The sequence below is a fragment of the Lepidochelys olivacea genome, assembly GCF_965140295.1.
Source record: "Lepidochelys olivacea isolate rLepOli2 genome assembly, chromosome: 6".
Lineage (NCBI taxonomy): Eukaryota > Metazoa > Chordata > Testudines > Cheloniidae > Lepidochelys > Lepidochelys olivacea.
In genome coordinates, this window is record NC_140416.1 from 53,407,521 (window position 1) to 53,424,157 (window position 16,637).

The 16,637-nt window shown below is 44.5% G+C and overlaps 2 protein-coding genes across 2 annotated transcripts in view; both read left to right on the forward strand.

Moving 5' to 3' along the window:
- EXT2 (exostosin glycosyltransferase 2) overlaps positions 1-16,637 on the forward strand; it is a 106,536-nt gene that overhangs the window by 59,773 nt on the left and 30,126 nt on the right. The gene's annotated exons all lie outside the window — the stretch shown is intronic.
- LOC311522589 (myb/SANT-like DNA-binding domain-containing protein 7) lies at positions 13,458-14,958 on the forward strand (the record flags this gene model as incomplete). Its single annotated transcript, XM_084632063.1, has 2 exons — positions 13,458-14,013; positions 14,601-14,958. The coding sequence occupies 2 exons, from the start codon at positions 13,458-13,460 to the stop codon at positions 14,684-14,686; spliced, it is 642 nt and encodes a 213-aa protein (XP_084488189.1). The 3' UTR covers positions 14,687-14,958.

Genomic DNA, 16,637 nt, shown 5'->3' on the forward strand with positions numbered 1-16,637 from the left:
GTGACCCCTAGCTCTCGTATTATGAGAAGAAGTAAATAATACTTTACTTTCTCCATACCAGTCATGGTTTTATTGACCTCTATCATATACCCCCTTAGTCGTCTCTTTTCCAAGCTGAAAAGTACCAGTCTTATTAATCTGTCCTCATACAGCAGCCATTCTATACCCCTAATAATTTTTGTTGCCCTTTTCTGAGCCTTTTCCAATTCCAATATATCTTTTTTTTTTTGAGATGGGGCGAGCAGAACTGTGCGCAGTATTAAAGATTCGGGCATACCATGGATTTATATAGAGGCAATATGATATTTTCTGTCTTATTATCTATCCCTTTCCTAATGATTCCCAACGTTCTGTTCACTTTTTTGACTACTGCTGCACATTGAGTGGATGTTTTCAGAGAACTATCCAAGATCTTTCTTGAGTGGGAACAGCTAATTTAGATCCCATTATTTTATATGTATAGTTGGGATTATCTTTTCCAGTTTGCATTGCTTTGCATTTATCAACATTGAATTTCAACTGCCATTTTGTTGCCCAGTCACCCAGTTTTGAGAGATTCTTTTGTAGCTGTTCACAGTCTGCTTGGAACTGAACTATTTTGAGTAGTTTTGTATCATATGCAGATTTTGCCACCTCGCTGTTTACCCCTTTTTCCAGATCATTTATGAATATGTTAAATAGGACTGGTCCCAGTACAGGCCCCTGGGGGACAACACTATTTACCTCTCTCCATTCTGAAAACTGATCATTTATTTCTACCTTTGTTTCCTATCTTTTAAACCAGTTGCCAGTCCATGAGAGGATCTTCCCTCTTATCCCATGACAGTTTACTTTGCTTAAGAGTCTTTGGTGAGGGACCTTGTCAAAGGCTTTCTGAAAATCTAAATACACTATATCCACTGGATTCCCCTTGTCCACATGCTTGTTGACCCCCTCAAAGAATTCTAGTAGATTGGTGAGGCATGATTTCCCTTTACAAAAACCATGTTGACTCTTCCCCAACAAATTATGTTCCTCTGTGTCTGACAATTTTGTTCTTTACTATAGTTTCAACCAGTTTGCCTGGTACTGAAGTCAGGGTTACCAGCCTGTAATTGCTGGGATCACCTCTGGATCCCTTTTTAAAAATTGGTGTCATATTAGCTATCCTCCAGTCATACAGAAGCTGATTAAATGATAGGTTACAAACTACAGTTCGTAGTTCTGCAATTTCACATTTGAGTTCCTTCAGAACTCTTGGGTGGATACCATCTGGTTCTGGTGACTTATTACTGTTTAATTTATCAGTTAGTTCCAAAATCTCCTGTATTGACAGCTCAGTCTGGGACAGTTCCTCAGATTTGTCACCTAAAAAGAATGGCTCAGGTTTGGGAATTTCCCTCACATCCTCAGCTGTGAAGACTGATGCAAAGAATTCATTTAGTTTCTCCGCAATGGCCTTATTGTCCTTGAGTGCTCGTTTAGCATCTCGATTGTCCAGTGGCCCCACTGGTTATTTAGCAGGCTTCTTATTTCTGATGTACTTAAAAAAAAATTTCTTTTTGCTAATACTTTTTGAGTTATATTTTTACACTTCATTTGCCAGAGTTTATGCTCCTTTCTATTTTCCTCACTAGGATTTAATTTCCACTGTTTAAAGGATGCCTTTTTGTCTCTCACTGATTCTCTTACTTTGTTGGTTAGCCATGTTGGCACTTTTTTTTTTGTTCTCATTATGTTTTTTAGTTGGGGCATGCATTTAAGTTGAGCCTCTATTATGGTGTCTTTAAAAAGTTTCCCTGCAGCATTCAGGGATTTCACTTTTGTCACTGTACCTTTTAATTTCTGTTTAACTAACTTCCTCATTTTTTTGTGTTCTCCCCTTTGTATTGCCCCCGTTAGAACAGCTTCCATATGAGGAGAGATTAAAAACTCTGAGACTTTTCAGCATGGAAAAGAGATGACTAAGGGACGGTATGGTTGAGGTCTTTAAAATCATGAATGGTGTGGAAAAAGTGAAGAAACAAGTGTTTACTGTTTCACATAACACACAAACCAGGGGTCACCCAATGAAATTAATAGACAGCCGGTTTAAAACAGACAAAAGGAAGTAGTTCTTCACACAATGCACAGTCAACCTATGGAACTCATTGTTGGGGATGCTGTGAAGCCCAAAATATAACTGGGCTCAAAAAATAATTAGATAAGTCCACAGAGGATAAGTCCATCAATGGCTATTAGCCAACATGGTCAGGAATGCAACCCCATGCTCTGGGTGTCCACAGACTCTGATTGCCAGAAGCTGGGAGAGGAGGAAAGGGGATGGATCACTTGATAGTTGCCCTGTTCTGTTAATTCCTTCTGAAGCATCGGGCACTGACTACTGTTGGAAGACGGGGTCCTTGGCTAGATGGACCATCGGTATGACCGAGTATGGCTGTTCTTCTGTTATGTTCTCACCTGCCTTTGCCCAAAACTCACCAGAGTCAGGAAGGTTGCAAGGAGCTCTGGGTTGGGTAGGGGACTTGTGTCACTTTTCAGTGTGTTTTGAATACATTTTGTGCTCCTTACTTTAACACATGCAATTATGGAGGCCAATTTTCAGAGGCTAAAGAGAAAACCAGTGTCCTATTTTTTGATGCTTTCTATAACTGTGCAAGAAACTAAAAAATAAGCCATGGAATTAATCCAGTTAATTCAGAATTGGAAATGAGGGTTGCTTGATTGATTGGTTAATTGGATGCCAAATATTGCAATCGGTCAGTCAGTTGAAAATGTTAAAATGTAAAATAGGTTAAAGGTAACCAAATACATTATTTAAATAAATACATACTGGTGGTGTCTATCCACATACATTTTCTCCCCCTTCCTATGAGGTGATCACCTACTGTCTACTTAGCCCTGGTCTACACTAGGACTTTAGGTCGAATTTAGCAGCGTTAAATCGATGTAAACCTGCACCCGTCCACACAATGAAGCCCTTTATTTCGACTTAAAGGGCTCTTAAAATCGATTTCCTTACTCCACCCCTGACAAGTGGATTAGCGCTTAAATCGAGGTTGCCGGCTCGAATTTGGGGTACTGTGGACACAATTCGATGGTATTGGCCTCCGGGAGCTATCCCAGAGTGCTCCATTCTGACCGCTCTGGACAGCACTCTCAACTCAGATGCACTGGCCAGGTAGACAGGAAAAGAACCGCGAACTTTTGAATCTCATTTCCTGTTTGGCCAGCGTGGCAAGCTGCAGGTGACCATGCAGAGCTCATCAGCACAGGTGACCATGATGGAGTCCCAGAATCGCAAAAGAGCTCCAGCATGGACCGAACGGGAGGTACGGGATCTGATCGCTGTTTGGGGAGAGGAATCCGTGCTATCAGAACTCCGTTCCAGTTTTCGAAATGCCAAAACCTTTGTGAAAATCTCCCAGGGCATGAAGGACAGAGGCCATAACAGGGACCCGAAGCAGGGCTGCGTGAAACTGAAGGAGCTGAGGCAAGCCTACCAGAAAACCAGAGAGGCGAACAGCCGCTCTGGGTCAGAGCCCCAAACATGCCGCTTCTATGATGAGCTGCATGCCATTTTAGGGGGTTCAGCCACCACTACCCCAGCCGTGTAGTTTGACTCCTTCAATGGAGATGGAGGCAACACGGAAGCAGGTTTTGGGGACGAAGAAGATGATGATGATGAGGAGGAGGACGTTGTAGATAGCTCACAGCAAGCAAGCGGAGAAACCGGTTTTCCCGACAGCCAGGAACTGTTTCTCACCCTAGACCTGGAGCCAGTACCCCCCCGAACCCACCCAAGGCTGCCTCCTGGACCCAGCAGGCGGAGAAGGGACCTCTGGTGAGTGTACCTTTTTAAAATACTATACATGGTTTAAAAGCAAGCATGTGAAAGGATTACTTTGTCCTGGCATTTGCGGTTCTCCTAGATGTAGTCCTAAAGCCTTTGCAAAAGGTTTCTGGGGAGGGCAGCCTTATTGCGTCCTTCATGGTAGGACACTTTACCACTCCAGGCCAGTAACACGTACTCGGGAATCATTGTAGAACAAAGCATTGCAGTGTATGTTTGCTGGCATTCAAACAACATCCGTTCTTTCTCTCTCTGTGTTATCCTCAGGAGAGTGAGATATAATTCATGGTCACCTGGTTGAAATAGAGTGCTTTTCTTCAGGGGACACTCAGAGGAGCCCATTCCTGCTGTGCTGTTTGCCTGTGGCTAAACAGAAATGTTCCCCGCTGTTAGCCACAGAGAGGGGGGAAGGTTGAGGGGGTAGTCACGCGGTGGGAGGAGGCAAAATGCGACCTTGTAACGAAAGCACATGTGCTATGTATGTAATGTTAACAGCAAGGTTTACCCTGAAAGAGTGTAGCCACTGTTTTATAAAATGTGTCTTTTTAAATACCGCTGTCCCTTTTTTTCTCCACCAGCTGCATGTGTTTCAATGATCACAGGATCTTCTCCTTCCCAGAGGCTAGTGAAGCTTAGAAAGAAAAAAAAACGCACTCGCGATGAAATGTTCTCCGAGCTCATGCTGTCCTCCCACACTGACAGAGCACAGACGAATGCGTGGAGGCAAATAATGTCAGAGTGCAGGAAAGCACAAAATGACCAGGAGGAGAGGTGGCGGGCTGAAGAGAGGGCTGAAGCTCAAATGTGGCGGCAGCGTGATGAGAGGAGGCAGGATTCAATGCTGAGGCTGCTGCAGGACCAAACCAGTATGCTCCAGTGTATGATTGAGCTGCAGCAAAGGCAGCTAGAGCACAGACTGCCACTGCAGCCCCTCTGTAACCAACCGCCCTCCTCCCCAAGTTCCATAGCCTCCACACCCAGACGCCCAAGAACGCGGTGGGGGGGCCTCCGGCCAACCAGCCACTCCACCACAGAGGATTGCCCAAAAAAAAGAAGGCTGTCATTCAATACATTTTAAAGTTGTAAAATTTTAAAGTCCTGTGCTTAAAGTGCTGTGTGGCATTTTCCTTCCCTCCTCCACCACCCCTCCTGGGCTACCTTGGTAGTCATCCCCCTATTTGTGTGATGAATAAATAAAGAATGCATGAATGTGAAGCAACAATGACTTTATTGCCTCTGCAAGCGGTGATTGAAGGGAGGAGGGGCGGGTGGTTAGCTTACAGGGAAGTAGAGTGAACCAAGGGGCGGGGGGTTTCATCAAGGAGAAACAAACAGAACTTTCACACCGTAGCCTGGCCAGTCATGAAACTGGTTTTCAAAGCTTCTCTGATGCGTACCGCGCCCTCCTGTGCTCTTCTAACCGCCCTGCTGTCTGGCTGCGCGTAACCAGCAGCCAGGCAATTTGCCTCAACCTCCCACCCTGCCATAAACGTCTCCCCTTTACTCTCACAGATATTGTGGAGCACACAGCAAGCAGTAATAACAGTGGGAATATTGGTTTCGCTGAGGTCTAAGCGAGTCAGTAAACTGCGCCAGCGCGCCTTTAAACGTCCAAATGCACATTCTACCACCATTCTGCACTTGCTCAGCCTGTAGTTGAACAGCTCCTGACTACTGTCCAGGCTGCCTGTGTACGGCTTCATGAGCCATGTCATTAAGGGGTAGGCTGGGTCCCCAAGGATACATATTGGCATTTCAACATCCCCAACAGTTATTTTCTGGTCTGGGAAGAAAGTCCCTTCCTGCAGCTTTTGAAACAGACCAGAGTTCCTGAAGATGCGAGCATCATGCACCTTTCCCGGCCATCCCACGTTGATGTTGGTGAAACGTCCCTTGTGATCCACCAGAGCTTGCAGCACTATCGAAAAGTACCCCTTGCGGTTTATGTACTCGGCAGCTTGGTACTCCGGTGCCAAGATAGGGATATGGGTTCCGTCTATAGCCCCACCACAGTTAGGGAATCCCATTGCAGCAAAGCCATCCACTATGACCTGCACATTTCCCAGGGTCACTACCCTTGATATCAGCAGATCTTTGATTGCGTGGGCTACTTGCATCACAGCAGCCCCCACAGTAGATTTGCCCACTCCAAATTGATTCCCAACTGACCGGTAGCTGTCTGGCGTTGCAAGCTTCCACAGGGCTATCGCCACTCGCTTCTCAACTGTGAGGGCTGCTCTCATCTTGGTATTCATGCGCCTCAGGGCAGGGGAAAGCAAGTCACAAAGTTCCATGAAAGTGCCCTTACGCATGCGAAAGTTTCGCAGCCACTGGGAATCGTCCCAGACCCGCAACACTATGCGGTCCCACCAGTCTGGGCTTGTTTCCCGAGCCCAGAATTGGCGTTCCACAGCATGAACCTGCCCCATTAGCACCATGATGCATGCATTGGCAGGGCCCATGCTTTCAGAGAAATCTGTGTCCGTGTCCTGATCACTCACGTGACCGCGCTGACGTCGCCTCCTCGCCCGGTATCGCTTTGCCAGGTTCTGGTGCTGCATATACTGCTGGATAATGCGTGTGGTGTTTAATGTGCTCTTAATTGCCAAAGTGAGCTGAGCGGCCTCCATGCTTGCCTTGGTATGGCGTCCGCAGAGAAAAAAGGTGCGGAACGATTGTCTGCCATTGCTCTGACGGAGGGAGGTGCGACTGACGACACGGCTTACAGGGTTGGCTTCAGGGAGCTAAAATCAACAAAGGGGGTGTCTTTACATCAAGGAGTATTTCAGGCAGGACTTCACGGAGGGTTCCAATAAGAAATGGTGCACCTAAGTTATCGTTCTTATTGGAACAAGGAGGTTAGCCTGGCCTCTGATTGATACATGGCTAGATTTACCTCGCTGCACCTTCTCTGTGAGTGACTGCAGTGTGACCTAGAGGAATGAGTCCCCTAGACAGGGGAGGGGGGGAAGCAAATGAGTACAAAACAAATCTGGTCTATTTCTTGTTTTGACCCAGTCCATCTATCTTTTACATCTTTGGCTGGCAGCAGACGGTGCAGAAGGACTGCATGCCATCCACATCTCATGGCTGCTCGGCAGAAGATGGTACAGTACGACTGCTAGCAATCCTCATCTCTTGCCTGCCTGGTAGAAGATGGTACAGTATGACTGCTAGCAGTCCGTATCGCCTGCCCGCTCACCATAAGACGGTTCAATAGGACTGACTGCAGGACTAAAGAGAATGACCTGGTCAAGTCACTCCAAATTTAGTCCCTGCGCCCATGTCTGCCCAGGCGCTCCCAGCCGACGTGGCCAGGAGCACCTCGGACACGACGAGGACGACTACCAGTCGTATTGCACCATCTGCTGCCAGAAGGCAATGGGTTGCTGTTTCTGTGTAGCAAAGCCGTACCGCGTCTGCCAGCACCCAGGAGACATAGGGTGACGGTTACCTGAGTGGGCTCCATGCTTGTCGTGGTATGGCGTCTGCACAGGTAACTCAGGAAAAAAGGCGCGAAATGATTGTCTGCCCTTGCTTTCACGGAGGGAGGGAGGGAACGGGGGCCTGACGATATGTACCCAGAATCACCCGCGACAATGTTTTAGCCCCATCAGGCATTGGGATCTCGACCCAGAATTCCAATGGGCAGCGGAGACTGCGGGAACTGTGGGATAGCTACCCATAGTGCAACGCTCCGGAAGTCGACTCTAGCCTCGGTACTGTGGAAGCGCTCCGCCGAGTTAATGCACTTAGAGCATTTTCTGTGGGGACACACACACTCGAATATATAAAACCGATTTCTAAAAAACCGACTTCTATAAATTCGACCTTATTCCGTAGTGTAGACATACCCTTAGTGTTGTTGCATGACTAAGCATACCTTAGTAACTGCCATATTAATCATCTGAGACTTCTGTAAGGGAGTTGTAGCTACCCTCAGACTCGTTCATGTGAAATAGGCAAAACTGGATGTAGCACTTGGAAAAACAATGTTGATATAGAGGATTTCTAGTCTGAATATCATAGGTGCTGGAACTAGAGGTGCTGGGGATGCTGCCACACCCCCTGGGTTGAAGCGGTTTTCATTATTTACAGGGTTTGCAGTTTGGTTCAATGGCTCTCAGTATCCCCTTATAAAAATTGTTCCAGCACCCCTGTGAATACTGGAAAGATGGCATGTCTTCCTTAAAATAAGAAATTAAAAATATTTAAACAACTCTTAAATTATAATGCACAAAAAGAGCAAAGTTCTTTAATTATAGTACTTTGCATACTTTGTTTACTTAACATTTTTCATCTGAGCATGTCAAAGCACTTGGCAAAACACACTATGAGCTATATTCCCATTTTACCATTTTAGATAGTGAGGTAAGAGAGGTTAAGTTGGTGTGCAAGGTCATACAGTGAATCATTCTTCTTCCGCTTGTTACTAATATGATGAAAACCATGCCAGTGAATCAGAGCGAGGGATAGGAACCAGGAGCCCTTATTTCTAGATTCGTGTCCTATCTGTAATATAACATCTCCCTTCTGGCATATTTTGTTTGGAATAATAATAATTAATAGGGCTGTTGATTCATCACAGTTAACTCACACGATTAACTCAAAAAAATTAATTGTGATGAAAAAAATTAATCACAATCGCAGTTTTAATTGCCCTGTTAAACATTAGAATACCAATTGAAATTTATTAAATATTTTTGGATGTTTTTCTGCATATACTGATTTCAGTTACAACACAGAATACAAAGTGTACACTTGCTCACTTTATATTATTTTTCATTACAAATATTTGCACTGATAAAATGATAAAAGAAATAGTATTTTTCACTTGACCTCATACAAGTACTGTATGCAATCTCTTTATCGTGAAAATGTAACTTACAAATGTAGAGGTTTTTTTGTTACATAACTGCACTCAAAAAAAAAAAACAATATAAAACTTTAGAGCCTACGAGTCCACTCAATCCTACTTCTTGTTTGCTAAGCAAACAAGTTTGTTTACATTTACGGGAGATAATGCTGCCCACTTCATATTTACAATGTCACCAGAAAGTGAGAACAGGCATTCGCATGGGATTTTTGTAGCCGGCATTGCAAGGTATTTACGTGCCAGATACGCTAAACATTTGTATGCCCCTTTATGCTTTGGCCGCCATTCCAGAGGACATGCTTCCATGCTGATGATGCTCGTTTTAAAAAAAAAAAAAAAAAAGTTAATTAAATTTGTGACTGAACTCTTTGGGGGAGAACTGTAGGTCTCCAATTCTGTTTTATCTGCATTCTGCCATATATTCCATGTCATCACAGTCTTGGATGATGTCTCAGTACATGTTGTTCATTTTAAGAACGTTTTCGCTGCAGATTTGACAAAAATGCAAAGACGGTACCAGTGTGAGATTTCTAAAGATAGCTACAATACTTGACCCAAGGTAAATCTGAAGTGCCTTCCAAAATGTGAGAGGGATGAGTTGTGGAGCATGCTTTCAGAAGTCTTAAAAGAGCAACACTCTGATGCTGAAACTACAGAACCTGAACCACCAAAAAAGAAAGTCAGCCTTCTGCTCGTGGCATCTGACTCAGATTATGAAAATAAAAATGCATCGGTCCGCATTGCTTTGGATTGTTATCAAGCAGAACCTGTCATCAGCATAGACACATGTCCCCTGGAATGGTGGATGAAACATGAAGGGACATATGAATCTTTAGTGCACCTGGCCTTTAAATATCTTGTGATGCTGGCTGCAATAGTGCCATGTGAACGCCCGTTCTCACTTTCAGGTGACATTGTGAACAAGAAGTAGGCAGCATTATCTCCTGCAAATGTAAAAAAATGTGTTTGAGCGATTGGCTGAACAAGAAATAGGACTGAGTGGACTTGTACGCTCTAAAATTTTACTTTGTTTCATTTTTGAATGCAGTTTTTTTGTACATTTTTCTACATTTGTAAGTTCAACTTTCATAATAAAGAGATTGCAGTACAGTACTTAGGTGAATTGAAAAATACTATTGTTTTTTACAGTGAAAATATTTAATAAAATCAAGTGAGCACTGTAAACTTTGTATTCTGTGTAGTAATTCAAATCAATATATTTGAAAATGTTGAAAACAACAAAAAATATTTAAATGGTATCTGTTATTAACAGTGCAGTTAAGCGTGATTAATTTTTTTTAATCGCTTGACAGCCCTATTAATAATAATAGGTTAGGAGGGAAAGCATTGATTTGGATTTTAAGATTTGTAATCTTTCATCTTGAGCTGTGCTTTTTTAGATTCTGTAAAGTAAGCTTAGGTTGGGCTCGACCAGTGCTTGAATGGAAGACGTGTCCCCCCAGCCAATTTCCTCCCCTCCCAAAACCAAAGTGTTTGCAAGTACTGGCAGTGATGATTCAGTCATTGCTAAGCCTATGCCCCAGTGTAGCGTTAGATTACATGCTTTTAGATGACACAGGAAAACAAGATCCCAGTCCCTTGTCTTTGAACCCATGTCATGAGCAATGTTCTAGGAATAGAATGTAATTGCAGCTGTAGAAGAATGCACAAACAGCAAAAAAAAAAAAAAAAAAAATCTTTTGAAGACTCCATGAAATTTTTGTGGCATTTGTATTTAATTTCTTGGTAAGAGTGGTGGATTTTTGTTTTGAAACAAAATTGAGAAGAAATCCCCTGGCTGATAACAGTTTAAAAACATTTCTAATTTTGAATGTAACCCCCTTTTCAATGCCCCTTTAAACACATCTCTCTGGTCCTGGTCCTGGTGTCACTCTTGACTGCATGGGATATGAACCGTATGTAAATAGGTTGTCAGCCCAGCTGTAGTGCCAGCAGACAAACATGACTTTACATGTACTGTATTAATAAAAAAAAAATGGTTTAAAGCTTTGAAATATTATAGGAGAAAGTGATGATGTTTTTCACTCACTGCATTTACTAAAATAAATATTGTGGTCTAAGTGTCTGCTGCTGGAATATTTGCGTAGGCAGAAATGTTTTCTTTAAAGTCTCTCCATCCTATCAAATACTTCCCTCCTCCCTTTTTGCTCGCATATAAGTCTAAATTTATACTGGTTTTGAAGTTTAAAAAAATACATACAGCATGTGATAGAAGTTTCCAAAAAGTTTTCATCATGTTAGTTTTAGGCAGAAGAAGAACCTCTCCCCTCCAGCATCCCCCATGTTTGTTCTCAAGCCTATGACTTTGGAGGGTGTTTACTTTGGATGGTCATCGCTGTGGACATTACTTTGTGCTGCAATTTCATATATTCTTGGTCTTACATAGTGCCATCAACCCAAAGTGCTTCTCTAAACTATATTTTTTTAATTAAGTATTGAGATTGGCTTAATTAGACATTAATATCACCTCCACTATTGTTTATTTGGTGGACGCCTTGGACTAAAAGGGTGGATGGGGTAGACAGGACAAAGTTGTTAATACTTTGCTCTTCTACAGTGTTGTCTTTTAGTTTTTACACAACATATGTAATATGAAGAAACCACACAGGGAGATACAAATAACCACGTTTCCTAAGTGTAGGGAACGTGCAAGGCCTAGTTACAAATACATACTGCTGCTCTAGCAGGGTTCTGGTGGCTTTCGAAACATAGAAGACAGGGGCCTTTAGAGGGCTCACGAACTATTTGAATGTAGTAATACCAATTTATATACACAAGTGTGTTTCCTCTAAAAGATCTCAGTGTCTTACAAACATTAAACCACCTTTGTGAGGTAGGTGCATATGATTATAGCTAAAAGGAAACAGAGAGAGGTGTAAGTGACTTACACATTATAGAGTAAATCAGTAGCAGAGCTGTGAATAGAACAATAGAGTCCTAGCTCCTAATAAATGGTTGTAACTATTAAAGCTTGGTATCTCCTGATGTTAAGATGACTAGTAAAATGAAAAATGTATTGGAGTTTTTATTGAACATTACTAGGGAAAATAAATGTTCTCAGTGCTGAATCAGACATTGAGTTTCAATGGTGGTAATGGTTAGGATTAGAGACCCAGCACTCTACTCAAATCAATTGGATCATCTACTAGCATGGAGAGCAAGGAAGACGAGAGTTGTTTTAGAACATCCATCTTCCTTACTAACTTAAATAGAGAAAGTAATCAATACAACTTTATTCCATATTTGTTTAGAGACAACCTTGCTCTAAGCTGTGCAGAAATCATCTGTTGCTCTGTGAATTGTATTAAAATACTAATAATTGCCATGAAAAATTATTAGTCTTCTGTTCATAAAATAATAGCAACTCTGTTTCTGTTGTTTTTACAAATGGAAAGTGAAATTTAGAATTTGCTTGCTGCAAGGACTTTGACTGAAATCTAACTAAGGGGCAAAGGACTTCCTAAAACTGTTTCTGGTTAGAACAATGCAGCTTTCACGTGCTTAACTTCTGATGACCTGAATGGCTGAGAGCCAGTTGCTTTTGTTTAGCACTGTAGTATGTAGGTGCTGGATGAGTGTGAACACACAGTTTGATTGCTATTCAGGGATATAAAAAGTTCATACAGATGAATTCTTCACCTACTCTGAGCCCCATGGATTTTTTCATTTCCCCCATATTACTTTATCCTCCATAGCTTTGAGACCCCAAATCACTTGCTGCCCCTTTTCAGCTGATGACTGATTGTGACTTACTTTGGAGTCTGCAGATTGAGCTGTGGTGCTGACAAGCTGAGTATTACAAGTCATTTGAGCACCCACAAGTGTTAATCTCACTGCCTTCCAATACAAGGAGGGAGGGAGACTGGAATCAGAGGTAAACCACTTGTCTGCCAAAAGCAGAGCATGGGTCCCACAAGACCACCCAGAAAAAAATGAATTTTCTAAAATGTTTGTGTGGGGTTTTCTTTTTTTTTTTTCTTTTTCTTTTTTTTTTTTTTTTTTTTACAGTTTCAAGAACCACCTCAGGATAGGAATCTGAAATCATATTTTCAGTAAATATCATGCATTGCTTCTCCTTTCTTTTGGCCACTCACATATGCCAACCCCTCCTTCCAAAATATCTTTCCAAGAAAAACCTGCTCCTGAAGATTCTTCAGTGTGGTTTGGAAGGGATTTTTTGTTTTCCCAGTAAAGTAGTCTTGTGTTTGGATGCCAGTGCTTATGAACTGTGCAAAGCTCTGGGCTTTTTTGAGTACTGTATCAGCCATAAAGTCTGAGAGTCCTAGCTGGTAGTGAGAACATGCACATTCACCGACAGCAGCAAGCTCCACTTGTGTGAGTGTTGGCCCTGGTCTACACTAGGACTTTAGGTCGAATTTAGCAACGTTAAATCGATTTAAACCTGCACCCGTCCACACAGTGAAGCCCTTTATTTCGACTTAAAGGGCTCTTAAAATCGATTTCCTTACTCCACCCCTGACAAGTGGATTAGCGCTTAAATCGAGGTTGCCGGCTCGAATTTGGGGTACTGTGGACACAATTCGATGGTATTGGCCTCCGGGAGCTATCCCAGAGTGCTCCATTCTGACCGCTCTGGACAGCACTCTCAACTCAGATGCACTGGCCAGGTAGACAGGAAAAGAACCGCGAACTTTTGAATCTCATTTCCTGTTTGGCCAGCGTGGCAAGCTGCAGGTGACCATGCAGAGCTCATCAGCACAGGTGACCATGATGGAGTCCCAGAATCGCAAAAGAGCTCCAGCATGGACCGAACGGGAGGTACGGGATCTGATCGCTGTTTGGGGAGAGGAATCCGTGCTATCAGAACTCCGTTCCAGTTTTCGAAATGCCAAAACCTTTGTGAAAATCTCCCAGGGCATGAAGGACAGAGGCCATAACAGGGACCCGAAGCAGTGCCGCGTGAAACTGAAGGAGCTGAGGCAAGCCTACCAGAAAACCAGAGAGGCGAACAGCCGCTCTGGGTCAGAGCCCCAAACATGCCGCTTCTATGATGAGCTGCATGCCATTTTAGGGGGTTCAGCCACCACTACCCCAGCCGTGTTGTTTGACTCCTTCAATGGAGATGGAGGCAATACGGAAGCAGGTTTTGGGGACGAAGAAGAGGAGGAGGAGGAGGAGGTTGTAGATAGCTCACAGCAAGCAAGCGGAGAAACCGGTTTTCCCGACAGCCAGGAACTGTTTCTCACCCTAGACCTGGAGCCAGTACCCCCCGAACCCACCCAAGGCTGCCTTCTGGACCCAGCAGGCGGAGAAGGGACCTCTGGTGAGTGTACCTTTTAAAATGCTATACATGGTTTAAAAGCAAGCATGTGAAAGGATTACTTTGCCCTGGCATTTGCGGTTCTCCTAGATGTAGTCCTAAAGCCTTTGCAAAAGGTTTCTGGGGAGGGCAGCCTTATTTCGTCCTTCATGGTAGTTCACTTTTATCACTCCAGGCCAGTAACACATACTCGGGAATCACTGTAGAACAAAGCATTGCAGTGTATGTTTGCTGGCATTCAACCAAAATCCGTTCTTTCTCTCTCTGTGTTATCCTCAGGAGAGTGAGAGATAATTCATGGTCACCTGGTTGAAATAGGGTGCTTTTCTTCAGGGACACTCAGTATAGCCCATTCCTGCTGTGCTGTTTGCCTGTGACTGAACAGAAATGTTCCCCGCTGTTAGCCACGGGGAGGGTGGAGGGTTGAGGGGGTAGTCACGCGGTGGGAGGAGGCAAAATGCGACCTTGTAACGAAAGCACATGTGCTATGTATGTAATGTTAACAGCAAGGTTTACCCTGAAAGAGTGTAGCGACTGTTTTATAAAATGTGTCTTTTTAAATACCGCTGTCCCTTTTTTTTCTCCACCAGCTGGATGTGGTTCAATGATCACAGGATCTTCTCCTTCCCAGAGGCTAGTGAAGCTTAGAAAGAAAAAAAAAACGCACTCGAGATGAAATGTTCTCCGAGCTAATGCTGTCCTCCCACACTGACAGAGCACAGACGAATGCGTGGAGGCAAATAATGTCAGAGTGCAGGAAAGCACAAAATGACCGGGAGGAGAGGTGGAGGGCTGAAGAGAGTAAGTGGCGGGCTGAAGACAGGGCTGAAGCTCAAATGTGGCGGCAGCGTGATGAGAGGAGGCAGGATTCAATGCTGAGGCTGCTGCAGGACCAAACCAGAATGCTCCAGTGTATGGTTGAGCTGCAGCAAAGGCAGCTGGAGCACAGACTGCCACTGCTGCCCCTCTGTAACCAACCGCCCTCCTCCCCAAGTTCCATAGCCTCCACACCCAGACGCCCAAGAACGCGGTGGGGGGGCCTCCGGCCAACCAGCGACTCCACAACAGAGGATTGCCCAAAAAAAAGAAGGCTGTCATTCAATAAATTTTAAAGTTGTAAACTTTTAAAGTGCTGTGCTTAAAGTGCTGTGTGGCATTTTCCTTCCCTCCTCCACCACCCCTCCTGGGCTACCTTGGTAGTCATCCCCCTATTTGTGTGATGAATGAATAACGAATGCATGACTGTGAAGCAGCAATGACTTTATTGCCTCTGCAAGCGGTGATTAAAGGGAGGAGGGAAGGGTGGTTAGCTTACAGGGAAGTAGAGTGAACCAAGGGGCGGGGGGTTTCATCAAGGAGAAACAAACAGAACTTTCACACTGTAGCCTGGCCAGTCATGAAACTGGTTTTCAAAGCTTCTCTGATGCGTACCGCGCCCTCCTGAGCTCTTCTAACCGCCCTGCTGTCTGGCTGCGCGTAACCAGCAGCCAGGCGATTTGCCTCAATCTCCCACCCCACCATAAACGTCTCCCCCTTACTCTCACAGATATTGTGGAGCACACAGCAAGCAGTAATAACAGTGGGAATATTGGTTTCGCTGAGGTCTAAGCGAGTCAGTAAACTGCGCCAGCGCGCCTTTAAACGTCCAAATGCACATTCTACCACCATTCTGCACTTGCTCAGCCTGTAGTTGAACAGCTCCTGACTACTGTCCAGGCTGCCTGTGTACGGCTTCATGAGCCATGTCATTAAGGGGTAGGCTGGGTCCCCAAGGATACATATTGGCATTTCAACATCCCCAACAGTTATTTTCTGGTCTGGGAAGAAAGTCCCTTCCTGCAGCTTTTGAAACAGACCAGAGTTCCTGAAGATGCGAGCGTCATGCACCTTTCCCGGCCATCCCACGTTGATGTTGGTGAAACGTCCCTTGTGATCCACCAGAGCTTGCAGCACTATCGTAAAGTACCCCTTGTGGTTTATGTACTCAGCGGCTTGGTGCTCTGGTGCCAAGATAGGGATATGGGTTCCGTCTATAGCCCCACCACAGTTAGGGAATCCCATTGCAGCAAAGCCATCCACTATGACCTGCACATTTCCCAGGGTCACTACCCTTGATATCAGCAGATCTTTGATTGCGTGAGCTACTTGCATCACAGCAGCCCCCACAGTAGATTTGCCCACTCCAAATTGATTCCCAACTGACCGGTAGCTGTCTGGCGTTGCAAGCTTCCACAGGGCTATCGTCACTCGCTTCTCAACTGTGAGGGCTGCTCTCATCCTGGTATTCATGCGCGTCAGGGCAGGGGAAAGCAAGTCACAAAGTTCCATGAAAGTGCCCTTACGCATGCGAAAGTTTCGCAGCCACTGGGAATCGTCCCAGACCTGCAACACTATGCGGTCCCACCAGTCTGGGCTTGTTTCCCGAGCCCAGAATCGGCGTTCCACAGCATGAACCTGCCCCATTAGCACCATGATGCATGCATTGGCAGGGCCCATGCTTTCAGAGAAATCTGTGTCCGTGTCCTGATCACTCACGGGACCGCGCTGACGTCGCCTCCTCGCCCGGTATCGCGTTGCCATGTTCTGGTGCTGCATATACTGCTGGATAATGCGTGTGGTGGTTGATG